At 45.0% G+C, this 16682-nt stretch overlaps 1 protein-coding gene across 4 annotated transcripts in view; it reads left to right on the forward strand.

Moving 5' to 3' along the window:
• SAP30BP (SAP30 binding protein) overlaps positions 1 to 16682 on the forward strand; it is a 40769-nt gene that overhangs the window by 1820 nt on the left and 22267 nt on the right. For all 4 annotated transcript variants that reach the window (XR_004033436.1, XR_004033435.1, XM_012512471.2 and 1 more), the window contains exon 3: positions 2859 to 2906. Coding sequence is in view for 2 of the 4 variants with exons in the window: in XM_012512471.2 (XP_012367925.1) it covers positions 2859 to 2906 (48 nt within the window). In the remaining 2 variants the exon portion in view is untranslated. The remainder of the gene's footprint in view (positions 1 to 2858; positions 2907 to 16682) is intronic.

Below are 16682 nucleotides of genomic sequence, written 5' to 3' on the forward strand. Positions count from 1 at the left end.
AGGCATGCATCCTAATTGGTGTATCATTTTTATCTACAGTCAACTCTGCATTATTTTTAATTTTGGTTGGGGCTCATTTAAGTCTTGTCAGTTTATTAACAAGATAAGAAAGGAAAATTCGTTTTCACCTGCTTTTTCTTTTTTTTTTTTTGAGATAGGGTCTCACTCTGCTGCCCAGATTGGAGTGCAGTGGTGTGATCATAGATAGTTCACTACGGCCTTGAACTCCTGGGCTCAAGTGATCCTCCCACCTTAGCCTACCCAGTAGCTGGGACTACAGGTGGGCGCCACCATGCCTAGCTAATTTATTTATTTTTTTTTTTTGTCGGAATCTTGCCCTGTTCCCCAGGCCGGAGTGCAGTGGTGTGATCTCGGCTCACTGCAACCTCCACCTCCCGGGTTCAAGCAATTCTCCTGCCCTCAGCCTCCTGAGTAGCTGGGATTACAGGCACCTGCCATCACGCCTGGCTAATTTTTGTATTTTTCATAGAGACGGTTTCACCATGTTGGCCAGTCTGGTCTCTAACTCCTGACCTCAGGTGATCCACCTGCCTCATCCTTCCAAAGTGCTGGGATTACAGGCGTGAGCCACTGCGCCCGGCCAATTTTTAAAATTAAAAAAAAAAATTTTTGTAGAGACGGGGTTTCACTGTGTTTCCCAGTCTGGCCTCAAAGTTCTGGCCTCAAGTAATTCCTCTGCCTCACCCTCCCAAAGTGCTGGGATTACAGGTGTGAGCCACCATCCCTGGCCTTCTTAACTTCTTTCTTGACATTTTATTTGGCACTTTTTATTATGGTGCCCTTAGTTCTTGATCACAAATCTTGCCTGAAGTTCAGTAGGTGCTGGAGAAAGGAGAACCTGTGCTATTATTAACAAGAAAGGCTTTAGACACATAATCACCTGAGCAACATGAGCCAGAATTTAAGTTTGCAGAAAACGCAAGGAAATTGAGGTTCGTGCTTAGCATAAGACAGGCAGAGTTGAGTCTGGATGTCAAATCTGACCACTTAACAACAGTTCTAATTAAATCACTTAAAATATATTATTTGTTTGAAATTTTTGTTACGTGTTGGTATGTAAATGTTAGCATTAAAATTCTTTCCAGCCAAGCACGGTGGCTCACGCCTGTAATCCCAGCACTTTGGGAGGCTGAGGTGGGTGGATCACGAGGTCAGGAGATCAAGACCATCCTGGCCGACATGGTGAAACCCCATCTCTATTACAATAATTAGCAGGGCATGGTGGTGTGCACCTGTAGTCCCACCTACTCGGGAGGCTGAGGCAGGAGAATCGCTTGAACCCAGGAGGCGGAGGTTGCAGTGAGCCAAGATCGCGCCACTGCACTCCAGCCTGGGCAACACAGCCAGACTCCATCTCAAAAAAAAAAAAATTATTTCCACAACAAACAGAAATGGATTTTGTACATTATGCATTTTGGGAGATACTTTCATGCCTTTAGCCCTATCCATTAATACTGATAATTCAGAGTTGACTGAAATTATTCAGAAAAGTTTTGCAAGTTGTCTTCTGACTTTTCTGAAGTACACACATTCTGGTTTAATATTCATAACTCTTTTTTTTAGTACATTTGCATAATGTGTTTTTGAAGTGTTGTTTCATATTTGCTTTGCCTGGAATTTTCATCATGTTTAAGCTTCATTTCATATCTTAGTAAAATCCTCTCATCGGATCTTACTGTAGAGCTTCTGAAATGTGATTGTATTTATCTAAGCTCCATCTCTGTTTATTTGGCATGACTGATTTCATTTTAAGGAGATTATGGAGATTGCATTTAAAGCTTTAGACTCACTGGCACCTTACAGGACAGTTAAGTCTGCAAATCATCAGTCTAGTTTGTTCAAGTCTCTCGAGTGGTATTCATATTAATATATGGGGTGCTCTGTAATGTTTGGGCTGAAGTGTAGCTTTGTTGAAAATAGCAGTTTCAAATGAAACCATTTTTTCCTGAGTATTCAGTTAAAGGCTTCTGTGCATTGGGAGTGTTCTGGGTAGTGGAGGTGACATGGATTTAGCCAGCTAATAAGGTAGCTGGTCCAGCTTCTGCTCCTGATCTTTGACCTTCATAGCGTCAGCGTTAGCATTCAGTGGAATGGCGGGCTCACTTTGGAGAATGCCTTACCATGTGTGATCCTTTGTGTCAGGCTGACCTCATCTGGATAAGGAACAGGACTGGGTAGAATGGATCACTGGCAGTTCTGTGAGCACTTAGGTGGAGGCAGAGCCCACTCAACTGGGACTCCTGAAACGTTAGGCATTGCCCTTTAGTCCTGCCTTTCCCAGGTCACTTGCTCAGGTCATTTGATGCCTACCTTCCTGTGTTGATGTTAGTGCAAATGCTGGTTGAGGTGCTGCAATACAGCTGTGTGTAAGCCTTGGCACTTGGTGTTGAACACTGTTACAGTAGGTCTGAGTCCGATGTACATGTGTATATGAAAAGGAAAGAAGGCTCATAATCCTGATTTGAAATAACTGATACTTCAGTGGAAACACGATGCCTGTGTTATTGTGTGGCCTGATCTTCCTCTCTCCTAAAACATATTGCAAGCTTTCTCCATTTTTATGTATGTGACTTTTAACTCGGGCATCTTCATTGATGTATCTCACCACTAGAGTAACTTGACTTTGAGCTGCTGATGCTTTTTTGTCCCCCCACCCCCAGAATATCTCTTTTTCCCCTTATTTTTCTCTGGTTCTGAGTTATACAGTAGGGGAGGGATTCTCGGTGGGATGACCCCAGCTGGGTAAATGGGCTGTTTGCTCCAGCCCCTAGTTATGCATGTGAGACTCCTCAGGCCCACTCCTTTAAGCTTAATCCTCTAAATTCTTTGTCTTGTAGGAAGATGACGATTCAGAGACTGAAAAACCTGAGGCTGATGACCCAAAGGTATTTGGTGTTGGCTGTGGTGGGTGGCTGGATGCAAACAAGGTGTTTGAACATTATGGCTCAGTTCGTATGTCTGATCAAGATCTGTCCCACTGACAAACTGTGCGACTGTGTGGACATTTTCTGGGATAAAATAAGCTTTATAAAGAAAGAACCTGGAGACGACTCAGGAATGAACAAATCCTGAGACACATTGGATTTCCAGCCTTTCAGATTGTGCCGTATCTCCTGACTAGAAAGGCGAGAAGCCTGGCTGAGTCCAACAACCCACTTGCATTCTGCATCCCAGATGGGGCTTTAAGTGTCACTGCCCTGCAGGTGGATTAGTCTGTTTCTAGACTCAGGAAGGTGTAAGAGCCACCTCGCGTGCTTTGGGTTCTCTTTAGTCATCTAGAAGTGAACAAGAGGCTATAAGAAGGTCAGACCAAAATGAGGCCTCTCCCCAGCTCTCGGGGATGGTGGGTCTAATTCTCATTTTCCTGGGGGTGTGTCCATCCACTTTTGGGCAAGCTGTACAGAATGGTCTTTTTCGGAACAACGTAACTATTCTCATAGTTCCATCCTAGTAGCAGCCAAGAGTAATTTGTAGCAATTCCTATCGCATTCCTTAATGATCTGTTGTGAAGGTTAAGACACCCTTGTGTTGGTTAAGCTGCTGTGCTGTGCATTGGCCATTAGAAATGTGTACTTGTTGAAGAGTCATTTTTTATGAGGAAAAGCTTCCCCCCGTACCCCCAAAGAAAAGGAGTTAATTCTATCACTCTAGACCCAGGGAATAAGGACCACGTTTTGCAGTTAAAAACTGCTTTGAGGCCAGGCGCAGTAGCTTATGCCTGTAATCCCAGCACTTTGGGAGGCCGAGGCGGGAGGATCACTTGAGGTCAGGAGTTCAAGACCAGCCTGGCCAGTATGGTGAAACCCCATCTCTACTAAAAATACAAAAATTAACTGGTGAGACTGGTGGGTGGTGCACACCTGTGATCCCAGCTACTGGGGAAGCTGAGGCAGGAGAATTACTTGAACCCAGGAGGCAGAGGTTGCAATGAGCCAAGATCTGCCAGTGCACTCCAACCTGGGCAACAGAATGAGAATATGTCTCAAAAAAAAAAAACTGCTTGGAAACCAGCTGTAACTTTCAAGATGACCTAGTAAAATTTAGGAAATTTATGCCCAATTATAATCTACAACAGTAATATACTTGAAAATATAGTGTGAGCTGTTCCATATTTGAGCTGATTCTGTGATTGGATAGAACTGTATGTAGCCACTAAAATCATGAGAGGTTGTGAGTGAGAAAGATAAGAGTCTGTTTTACCAAGAAAGAAAGTTTTGGCACCAGCATGCAGGAGGGAAAAAAAAGAACCCCTGAAAACTGTAAATGCAACCTACTTTCTATGCTGAGTGAAAAACCTGGAACCCAGGCCTAAGAACTCGCCCTACCTGAGAACTGGCAAGATGGTGTGGGCAGACCCGTGGCCCCATAGTTCAAAGTCAGTCACAGCTCTGCTTGGGCTTGCAGAACGAAAACACTCAGTAGTGATAATCTTATCTGCCTAGTATTTAGGGTATATAGGACTTGGAGCCTGCATGTAAAACAAGCCCAGGGAGCCGTTAAGTGTTTGGGTTTCAGTTGTGGAGGGAAGGGAGGATCTGGGTCCTAGAGTCTTTCTGGGTACAGTTGCAGCCTTTTCTTAGGGCTGGAAGGCCTCCTGGGGAAGTTGGCTGGAGAGGAGGGTACATACACTTAACGGTCACCCCTTCTAAAATACTATGATCCAGGCAGCAAATCCTTGGGGAAATGACAGGGCTTTGTGAGTCAGGGTAAGGGCCACATGAAAAACCAAACAGACTTTACTACTGTCTGGTAGCAGTCACTAAAGAATGGCGTGGGAGGGACCCAAAAAAGGTGAAGCTGGGAAGATTGTGGAAATGCCTTTTGTGCTCAGGCTCCCCTTCTCAGCCCCACATCACGGCTGACAGCCCCATCATTCCTGCCTGCTCCTTGGCTGATGGGCTTCGCTGTTCCTCATTCACTCATGTGCATTTCAAGTTTTACTGTGGAATGAAAAGTTTTCGTAGAATAATTTCCGTTCCTCTTGAGGAGCCCTCAAATCAGAACACAAAATCCAACCCTCAAAGTCACTTGATTTAGTTCTTTTGGAGGGTGATGGAGAAGGGTTTAGATAGAGCTTGCCAACTTCAATGTTCTGCAATCCCCAGTGGTTGCCAGTCTTATAGGAGTCCTCGTGGCATCTCCAAGGACTACGAATGATCCCCAGCATGAGTCTTCTGTGATACTCTTATCTTAGTCCTGGCCCTGTCATCCTTCTGCTTGAGCTGGCCTCAGACTCTCTTCCACATAGCAACATCTACCTCAAATCCAGAACTTTCTGGCACATTTACGTTTTATTTTTGTTTATTTTATTTATTTTTTTGAGACAGAGTCTTGCTGTGTCACTCAGGCTGGAGTGCAGTGGTGTGATCTTGGCTCACTGCAACCTCCGCCTCCCGGTTTCAAGCGATTCTCCTGTCTCAGCTTCCCAAGTAGCTGGGATTACAGGTGTGAGCCACCACGCCCAGCTAATTTTTTGTATTTTTAATAGAGACAGAGTTTCACCATGTTGGCCAGGCTGGTCTTGAACTCATGGCCTCAAGTGATAGGCCCACCTCTGCCTCCCAAAGTGCTGGGATTACAGGCATGAGCCACTGTGCCCAGCCCACATTTTTTTAAATTGATGTGTAACAATATTTTTTATATTCAAAACCCTTAATTTTGAACATTCTGCTTTAAGCATATGAAGTTTTGTTTTTGTTTTTGTTTTTGTTTTTAGATGGAGTCTCCTCTGTCGCCTGGAGTGCAGTGGTGCCATCATAACTTACTGCATCCACAACCTCCCTGGCTCAATTAATCCTCCCACCTCAGCCTCCCAAACAGCTGGGACTACAGGTCTGTGCATCACACCTAGCAATTTTTTTTATTTTTTTGTAGAGAAAGGGTTTTGCCATGTTGCCCCGGCTGGTCTTGAATTCCTGGGCTCAAGCAGTCTGCCCACATTGGCTTCCCAAAGTGCTGGGATTACAGTTGTGAGCCACCAGGCCCAATGCACATGAACATACGAAGTTTCTAACAATATAATATGTTACAAGTGTGGATCTTTGTTAGAAGTGTTAACAATTAGATTACTGTCATAATTGTAGTCTCCACTAGATGGCATTCTCCTTTCTGCGTTGGTTTTTTGTTGTTTTTTTGTTTTGTTTTGTTTTGTTTTGTTTTGTTTTGTTTTTGAGTAGGAGTTTCGCTCTTGTTGCCCAGGCTGGAGTGCAATGGTGCAGTCTCGGCTCGCTGCAACCTCTGCCTCCCACGTTCAAGCCATTCTCCTGCCTCAGCCTCCCGAGTAGCTAGGCACATGCCACGTCGCCCAGCTAATTTTTGTATTTTTAGTAGAGATGAGGTTTCACCATGTTGGCCAGGATGGTCTTGATCTCCTGACCTCGTTATCTGCCCACCTCAGCCTCCCAAAGTGCTGGGATTACAGGCGTGACCACCTCGCCCGGCCTCTACTTTGGTTTTTAAAGATCCTTTAATTTTTTTCAGTAGTTCTCAAAACATTTAGGTTTCTTTACACAATTAAAAATTGAGGATCTCAGAGTTTTTGTTCATTTTGGTTTTATCTGTTGATGTTTACTATTTTATAAGTTAAAACTGAGAAAATTTTAAATTATTTACTTTAACAAACCTGGGCCGGCCACAGTGACTTGTGCCTATAATCCCAGCACTTTGGGAGGCTGAGGTGGGCAGATTGTTTGAGCCCAGAAGTTTGAGACCAACCTGGGCAACGTGATAAAACCCCATCTCTATAAAAAAAAATACAAAAATTAGCCGGGTGTGGCGGCGCATGCCTCTAGTCCCAGCTACTCGAGAGGCTGAGGTGGGAGGATCACTTGAGCCTGGGAGGTAGAGGTTGCAGTGAGCTGTGATCTTGTCACTGCACTCCAGCCTGGGTGACAGACTGAGACCTTGACTCAAACAAACAAACCTATTACATATTAACATAAATAACATTTTTAGAAAAAATAAGTATTTCCAAAAAAATGTTAATGCAAAGAGTGACACTGTGTCACCATTTTATAAATCTCTTTAATGTCTGGCTTAATAGAATATGGCTGGGTACATATAACTGCTTTTGCATTCAGGTAATTATAGGTATTCTTCTTTGATACTTCATCAAAACTCAACAGGTGATAGTTTCCTTGAAAGATTAGTTACATCATGGAATGCGAAACCTTACCAGTGAACTCTGCATTCTGCTTCCCTAAAATCCACTGGTCTGTCTTGCCCTTTGAATGGATCTTTTACCCATACATGATTTTATATCATCAGGCACTGGTGATTTGAAAATTGCTGGTTTACTGAGTTATACAGATCTAAATGTTGACACGTTTTGTTATGTGGTATCAAAAAAGTAGTATTTATTAGTGACATCACTGATCTCATCAGAAAATCATTAAATGTTAGAAACCTTTTAGCAAGCCCACAGTAAGGAGCAACACATTTTTCAAGATAATGTGTTTCTAATAATTTTTGTTTGAGAGCGTGAATTTATCATTTTCAATATGTGCTATCAGAGCTTTCCTTGAAGTAACAGGCTTTGGTCTTGAGAAAATGTCTGCCAAATACCCAAGTCCAGATAACTAGTTTGTTTGTCATTCTTTCAAATAAAAATGGTGTTTCCTGAAGAAAACTGCCAGTTCAACTGGTGACTCAAATAATCACAAACGGTAGTCCATCCTTTTCCATGGCTTCAGTAACCTGAGGTCAGCTGCAGTCTGAAAATATTACATGCAGTAAGCTATTTTGAGAGAGAGTTCACATTCGCATAGCTTTTATTACAGTATGTCATTCTAATTATTGTTGTTAATCTCTTACTAGTTTATAAATTAAACTTTATCATAGGTATGTATGTATAGGAAATAAACATAGTATATATAGGTCTCAGTACTATCAGAGGTTCAAGGCGTCTACTGGGAATCTTGGAACGTATCCCCCAGGGATAAGGGGGCATTGCTATGTGTGCTTTTCCCTGAGACATTTATCTGACTTTGTTATGCAGCAGAAGTATTTATGCATGCCTCTCATGGCATTGCCCAAAATATTAAAGAGATGTATATTCAAATGTCAAGATGTCATAAAACTAATCATTTTTACTGTTCTGGCAGAACTTTTTTTTTTTTTTTTTTTTTTTTTTTTTTTTTTTTTTTTGAGACACTCACTCTGTTGCCCAAGCTGGAGTGCAGTGGCACAGTCTCGGCTCACTGCAACCTCTGCCTTCCAGGTTCAGGCGATTCTCCTGCCTCAGCTTACTGAGTAGGAGGGACTACAGGCACACGCCACCATGGCTGGCTAATTTTTGTATTTTTAGTAGCGACAGGGTTTCGCCATATTGGCCAGGCTGGTCTCGAACTCCTGACCTCGTGATCCGCCCGCCTCAGCCTCCCAAAGTGCTGGGATTACAGACGTGAGCCACCATGCCTGACTAATTTTTGTTTTTTTTGTTTTTTGTTTTTTGTTTTTTTTGTAGCGTTGGAGTTTCACCATGTTGGTGAGGCAGGTCTCGAACTCCTGACCTCAAGTGATCCGCCCGCCTCAGCCTCCCAAAGTGCCGGGATTACAGGCATGGGAATCCCATGGGATTACACCCAGCACCCCCCCCCCTTTTTTTTTTTTTTTTTTTAAATCAAACGGCTACAGTTTGGTGTTGCTGCCTCAATTTATTCTAAAGGCTAGCAGTTTACCCACCATTGCTTGTGCAAAGGTCAACACGATGAAAAAGACAAATAATGACTTAAAACAGTTTTGACTTCGCAGACCCCTTAGAAAAACTACTATTACTCTAAAACAGAAATCATGGGTCAGTGATTCAATTGTTGTTTGAGAACTGTTTTTATTGCTCTGAAAATGTCCGTTAAGTTGTTAGCCTTATGGGGTCTTGAGCCATGTTGAGGATGGGTTAGTATTCAGAGTAAGATGATTCAGCCCTGGCATGGTGGGGGGGAGTTCAAGCTCTGGAATGAGACTGGGGTTTTCTTGGGGAAGTCCTTTAACCTCAGTTTTTCTCATCGCGAAAATAATCATCATAATAAAATCTGCCTCATTCGTTTTAAGTAAGTAAAAGTAAAATGCAGTTGTCCCTCACTATCTGTGGGGATTCCAGGACCCCCTCCTCAGATGCTCAAGTTTCTGATATAAAATGGTGTAGCATTTGCATTTAGCCTTGGGAATCCTTCTGGATACTTTAAATCATGATACTTGATACAATGTAAATGCTATGTAACTAGTTGTTAGACTGTGTTGCTTAGGGAATAATGACAAGCAAAAAAGTCTGACATGTTCAACACAGACACAATTTAAAAAAAACACACACACACACACATTTTCAATTGGAGGTGAGTTTTGGCCATGGATTCGGAACCACAGATCCAGAGGGCCGGCTGTACTCGGCTCAATATGTCTGGTGTGTGTTTGTTCAGTAGCATTGGCTGAACTGACCATCGCTTCCAGTTCCACCTGTGCACGCTTCCCAGGCTGGTCATACCATGTTGTTGGCCTGTTTTGGAAGACCAGATTCCATGTTTTAAACTGGAGTGCTCTCAAAAGAGCAGTCGTAAAGGTGAGGGGACTCAAAAGCACATCACCTGAGGGAAAGGTAGAGCTGGAAGAGAGAAGACTCCGGAAGAGCCGGGGTTGCGCTCTGGTGTTTGAAGGTCTGCTGAGGGAAAGGCTAAGGCAGCCTGAGGCAGACCTGAAGCCGCGCGCAGAATTCCACAGAAGTTTACCTTCACATAACGAAGGACCTTTTGTGATCTCCGGCCAAAAGTGGGTTGAGCTGTTTCGTAAGGTAGCGAGCTCCCTGTTTCTAGAGGTTTTTCAGGAAAGTTTTTATTTGTTTTTTTCTTGAGACAGAGTCTCGCTCTGTCGCCCAGTCTGTAGTGCAATGGCGGGATCTCATCTCACTGCCAGCTCCGCCTCCCAGGTTCACGCCATTCTCCTGCCTCAGCCTACCTGGGACTACAGGCGCCCGCCACCACACCCGGCTAATTTTTTGTATTTTTAGTAGAGACAGGGTTTCACCGTGTTAGCCAGGATGGTCTCGATCTCCTGACCTCGTCATCCTCCTGCCTCGGCCTCCCAAAGTGCTGGGATTACAGGTGTGAGCCATCACGCCCGGCCTCAGGCAAGTTTTAAGAAACGACTTGTCATCAACAGTATAAAAGAAATCTGTTGGTAGAGGTTGGCTTAAACTCCAAGGAGTTCCCTGGGAACCCCCTAGGAAAGGACTTGGGCATTATACATAAGCAAAGTTGAGTATTCTCTAACTTTATTATCTGATGACTTTAAAATATGCACAGACTGGAATTGCCCTGGTTTTTATTGCTGTGATGTTTGGGGTTACCTGTGAGCACAGAGTCCCATGTTTGGGAGTGTAAGAACTAACTCTGGCCCACCTGGGCAGGGAGGCTTGGTCCTGTCCTCCAGGTTGGGGCAGCAGGGATTGGGCTCTGCGGATGCTGAGTTTGCCCCAAACTAGTGAACAGGAGATTGGAGAAGGAGGCTGGGCATTGCATAGGAAACAAGCTTTGTTTCCTATGTTCCATTTTTTTTTGTCTCTAACTTCAAGTTTCTGATCTTGTCTCTTCGGTAAGCAACAAATTAACAGGAGGTGGCACTGCTGTTCTGGAAAAAGAGCAGAAGTGACAGTCCTGGGGCCAGCACCTCACTCCGGGAAAGGAGTGCCTGGTGGCTGAAGTGCTTCCTCCCCCTCTTTACCTTTGGCACCCGAGCATCCCTTTCGCCACTCTCCTTTGTCCATTTTTACCTTGGTTGCCCTGGACGGTTTCCTTTGTTTATTTTTTTCTCCACTCCTACAGTTCCTGTGGATGAAGCTGTTTCCACTCACTCACTGTCCCTGACACACCCTTCCTTTGAAAACAAACATGGGGGTTGAGGGCCTGGAGCAAGAAAGATGGAGCAGCCTATTGCCAGCTAACTGGGAGGGACTGGGATCGCCAGCCTCCCTGAGGTGCTGATCTAGGAAAAGAATTCTCCCGGCCCAGGAGCGCACATCTGTGAAAACAAAATTCCGTCTTCTGGGTCAAGGAGGTGGCATCAGGTGGGGGTTGGGGGGAATTGTTCTGGAATTTTTTAAAAATGCGTGTATAACCCCAGTTAAGAGAAGACATTTTTAAAATTCTTAGATCCCTAAAGTAGTACTAAAATGTGGAGTTCACAAACAATTTAGAGCCGGTCTGGTGGACTTGTGGTCCGAAGACCTGAGTTGTGCCTTGGCCTGGCTTCCCTCTGGCTGTGGAACCACAGGCCTATAACTTAAGCTTGACTCGGCTGCATCTGGGCAGTCAGGGCTGTGAGACCCGCTTTACAAGGTGGTTGTGACTGCGGCGTGAGAGAATGTACATGAAGGTGCTTTTCGCAGTATACAGTGCACTTGTTAGCAGTGCTTGGCCTTTTCAGTGTAACTAAGTCTGATTATACGCCCCTGTCCTGTAGGTTAGAAGGCGCCACGATTTCTCGGCTCGCTGCCCTTCATGTCTCCATAGTTTTTCACAGACCTCCGGAACCAAAGAAATGTCTGACGGCTGAGTGTGGTAGCTCACACCTGTAATCCCAGCACTTGGGGATGCCCGAGGCAGGAGTATTGCGTGAGCACAGGAGTTTGAGACCAGCCTGGGCAACATGGTGAAACTCGTCTCTACAGAAACTACAAAAGTTAGCCAGGCATGGTGGCGTGTGCCTGTAGTCCCAGCTACTTGGGAGGCTGAGATGGGAGGATCATTTGATCCTGGGAGGTGGAGGTTGCCGTGAGCCGAGATTTGCACCACTGCACTCCAGCCTGGGCAGCAAACCAAGACCCTGTCTGAACAAAAGAAGAAAAAATGCCTAATGAATGGTTCTGTTTCTTATGTCATTAGCTTCAGACAATAAGTATTATTGTCCTCACAATTCAGTAGCTGCTTTAAAAAATAGTATGTGTAAGTGTGTTTGGGTATGTGACATGTGGAGTAAGGCTGTAACCGTTTTGTTAAATATCCTGTGGCACCTTTGTGAGTTTGCTGGGTTACTCCAGGTAACAGTTTGGGAACCGTGGCATTAGATTGTCCAGAGTGGGGGCCTTGACAAGTCCTCACTTAGCCTCCTCTGGAGGCCCAGCCGGGTGAGTGGTTCTCTGCCTCAGTGGCTGTTCATACCCACCCTGAAGAAAACCAGGTCTAACTACAAAAGTTAGCGAGCTGATGGGAGTTACTGACTCACAGTCTAGACGAGGATTTCTATTGGGCAGAGCTGACTCGGTAATTCCCTCACCTACTCTCTCAACTCCTTCACACTGTCCTTGCATTATTCCTGATCTTTTGAAGTACTAGAATCAAATATCTGAAAACTGCCTAAGGGGCTAATCTCCCAGGAATTTGTTGTTGACTGCTGATTATAGGAAGAACTTTGAGGAGCCTGCCAGCAATTGCATGTGGGCAGCACTGCAGGTTGAAATCTTATATTCTTTTTATTGAACACAGACTCCAGAACACGGGCAGCTTCTGCAGGATCGCTGCAGAGCACAAGTGTTTACCATCTGGGCTCCTGGTATATTTGCTGTCCTTCCAGGACTCTGGGATCTGAAAGGAAGACGCTGTTGCTTTTCATAAACAAGCAGCAAAGGGTTGCATTCCTCCTGATATTGAAGGATATTTAGGAGGGTATGTGATGTGGTATGAGATAGGAGCCCCGAGTCCTTTTGCAGCATTGCAAACAGGTTGTTTGTGTGCCTTTGTTGATGCACTGCTGGAGAGCCCTGACAACTGAGAATTACTCTGCAGAAGGAAAGAGCAAACTTGAGCTCTCAGAGCTTAAGCTTGGACTTTTTTTTTAATGGACAGAGTTATATTTTTATAAAAATATAAAATGTTTTTATATTGTGTTTATTTTTATTTTTGTCAAATTATTGTAGCAAGATTGAGTATTTTGAGAAAGGAAAAAAAATCGCCTAATCCCATGATGCTAACTCTACAACCATTTTTTTTTTTTTTTGAGACGGAGTTTCACTCTTGTTGCCCAGGCTGGAGTGCAATGGCGTGATCTCAGCTCACTGCAACCTCCACCTCCCTGGTTCAAGCGATTCTCCGGCCTCAGCCTCCCGAGTAGCTGGGATTACAGGCGTACACCACCACACCAAACTAATTTTGTATTTTTCAGTAGAGATGGGGTTTTTCCATGTTGGTCAGGCTGGTCTCGAACTCCTGACCTCAGGTGATACACCCGCCTCGGCCTCCCAAAGTGCTGGGATTACAAGCGTGAGCTGGGATTACAGGCGCTAGCCACTGCACCCGGCCTCATACAGCCATTTTTATTCTTCTTTTATGTTTGCCTATAATAACCTGTTTTGCATCCAGCTTTGTCTCTATCTATATATAAACATTTTCAATGTTGCTATACTGTATAATTATAATAGCAATATGACACAAATGAACAGTTAAAAATGAACACTGAAGAATTGTATGGCATATGAGGCCGGGAGTGGTGGCTCATGCCTGTAATCCCAGCACTTTGGGAGGCCAAAGCGGGCGAATCACGAGGTCAGGAGATCAAGACCATCCTGGCCAACGTAGTGAAACCCCCGTCTCTACTAAAAATACAAAAATTAGCTGGATGTGGTGGCACGTGCCTGTAATCCCAGCTACTCAGGAGGCTGAGGCAGGAAAATCACTTGAACCAGGGAGTCGGAGGTTGCGGTGAGCCGAGATCGCGCCACCACACTCTAGCCTGGTGACAGAGAGAGACTTCGTCTCAAAAAAAAAAAAAAGAAAAAAAGAATTGTATGATATATGAGTTATATCTCAATAAAGCTGCTGTAAGAAAAAAAATTTTTTTTTTTTTTTTTGAGACACTGCACTGTCGTCCAGGCTGGAGTGCAGTGGTGCTATCTCAGCTCACTGCAACCTCCCTCCTGGGGTTCAAGCAATTCTCCTGCCTCAGCCTCCCCAATAGCTGGGACTACAGGTGCACACCACCACACCTGGCCAATTTTTGTATTTTTTTAGTAGAGCTGGGATTTCACCATGTTGGCCAAGCTGGTCTCGGACTCCTGACCTCAAATGATCTGCCTGCCTCAGCCTCCCAAAGTGCTGGGATTAACAAGCATGAACCATGGTGCCCGGCAAAAAAAAAAAATAATAATTAAATTTTAAAATATTCCAAATGGAGATTTTTTTAAAAATCCATTGAGATCTACCAACTTTTGTTCTAGTAGTGACCCCAATCATTAGCCCCACAGATTTTCACATCATTTCCCTCATTCTCCTATTTTCTTCAGCTGTGTAAGTTAAATCCAGAAATAAGCACATTACACTAGCAAAATCTGAATGGGTTTTTATAGTTGAATGCTATGTCTGCATTTTCCCTCTAATGAAGTTCTCTGATGAACAGGAAATGGGCCATGTTCTTTACTTGGGTCAGAAGGAATAACTCATCCTTTAAGCTCGTGTTCTTATTGGAAGTCCACATGGTTGCTCACCCAGGAAGGGAGAAGAGCTGGGTAGAGTTCAGGATTTGGTGGCATTTTTTCTGTGAGTCCCCAGGAAGTCTCTAGGCTAAGGGGGGTAGCACCCACGGTTTGTGTGATTAAGCCTGCAGGACCAACCCTTTCAAACAAGTTAACTCAGATGTGACTCACTGGGGCCCCATGGACTCTAGAGCTGTTTCCCCTGATCGTCATAGCTGAAAGATAATAATTCTGGCTGTCTTCCCTTAAGTCCAGGGTTTTAATACCTCCTTCCTCTGACCTGCTAGAGAATCATTCCTGGAGAGGTGCTTTTCCTTCTTGGTCTCCGTTGTTGGCTTACCCAGTGGTTGAACCAACAGCTTCCTAGAAACCGCTACCCTTTGCAGCCTCTTAGTCTAGAGAGAGAAGGTGGAAAGTTGGGAATAACTGGATAACTGGGCTTTGGAGCCAAACAGATTTGGCCTTGAATTTCAACATTGCCATTTATTGGGTAAGCTGCTTCATTGTGTTTTACCTCAGTTTACTTGTGTGCAAAATGGAAATAATAATGTCTGCCTTATAGGGTTATTGTGAGACTTGAATAGTGTAGGTTAGCTTGTAGTGGGTTCTACGTTTAGGGTGTCATGTGGGGTGCTACGTGAGTGGGAGAGTGTATGCTTCGTCCTTCCATCCTGTTTTACTAGTCCACCTGCCCCTGTGTTCTATCTCCCATACCCTGTAATCTTTTGAGTACTGATTAGAAGGGAACAGAATTACAGTATGACTCACCCAGGACCAGAGAAGGAAGTGGCCCTTGACCATTGCTGGTTTGTGAGCCATCCACCACCCTTCTCTTGGAAGTCGTAATGTGGGCCTTGAGCTATTGAGAATGCCCAAGCCTGCCTAGCATTTGGCACTTCCCTGCGCTCAACATGACGGATGGTCTTCTTTAGGCTTTTCCTCAACAACACTAGGGTTGCCTTGCACAGCTGGGAGACATGGAATTTCCAGAAGCTCGTGCAGTGCCCGTGCTGGGGAGAACCTACCCCAGCCTGAGGTCTAGGGTTTTGGGGGTCTAGGGGCCTGCTGGGTGGTGACCGGATCTGAGCAGGAGACAGAAAGGCAGGCAGGCCATGAAAGTCACTCTTCGATTGTCGCACGGGAAAGAAATCCAAGCCTGCTTTGGCTTTGTCCTACCACCTTCCAAGGAAGGCCTCACTGCATCATAAGCTGAACACTGCTGGTAGAAACACTGGTAGTTGTTGGAAGTTGTGATCTCATGCAAAGGGGAACAATGACCATTATTCTCCCTCTGACCCCTCCTTGGCTTCACTGCACTGCCAGAGGGGCCTTCTTGATGGCAGTTGATCCAAGTAACCTGAAGCTGAGACTCCCAGGAGCCCCACCTCACTCCTGTGGTTCCGCAGCCCACAGGGAGCCACCGCGTGCCTGGTCCACCCTCCCGTCAGCCGTGCAAGCCCCAACATACCTCCTTACCTTCGGGCCAGATGCCATGGATTGCTAACTGAGGTGTGGCTGGGCCCCTCCTTCCCCATCTGGGACTCATCTTTTTGAAATTATATGATGCAGAGAACTGTCTGTCCTTAGGGATCCAGCACTTGCGACCTTCGTTCTGTATTTTCATCCATGTCTCCTGAAATGCTGCTGTGTGATTTCTGGGTTCGATAGGATTTTGCTCATTTCTATTCCTAACTTTGGAGTTAGGTAAATATTTTCTGGGCTGTGCTTTAAAGACGCTGGCCTTCTCTTTGGCCCTCTAAGTAACTCAGTCCCCTTCCTACCAGTGTCGAAGATGAGCAGTTTGCATTTCTGCCACCCTGACTTTCAGGGACTGCGAGTATATTTGCCTGAGATGTTGATGTAACTAACTCCTCAGCTTGTCAGCCAGCCTCTCAGATGGAATGCTTTTGTAATTTGGTAGCCATGTAGAGTTGTGTGCCTTCCAGACTTGCATTCTCAGCCTCACAAAGCTGTCGCTTTTGTCCTTGTCTGGCTCCAGGCTCCCCCCAATCCCCCAAATATATCAACCTAAAGCACAGAGATACTGTTCTTGTGGGAAGCCTTGAAGGCAAAAAGCCTGTCCTGGCCTCAATACCAAGGGCTTGACTCAGATCCTTGCTGTGAGGCAACCTCTGGACCTAGATATAGCCGTTCCTGACACTCTGGGGATAAGACAGAAAGGGAATGGCCCTCTCTGACCATCTTCTGT

This window comes from Nomascus leucogenys, chromosome 14, assembly GCF_006542625.1.
Source record: "Nomascus leucogenys isolate Asia chromosome 14, Asia_NLE_v1, whole genome shotgun sequence".
In the NCBI taxonomy this organism is placed as follows: Eukaryota; Metazoa; Chordata; class Mammalia; order Primates; family Hylobatidae; genus Nomascus; species Nomascus leucogenys.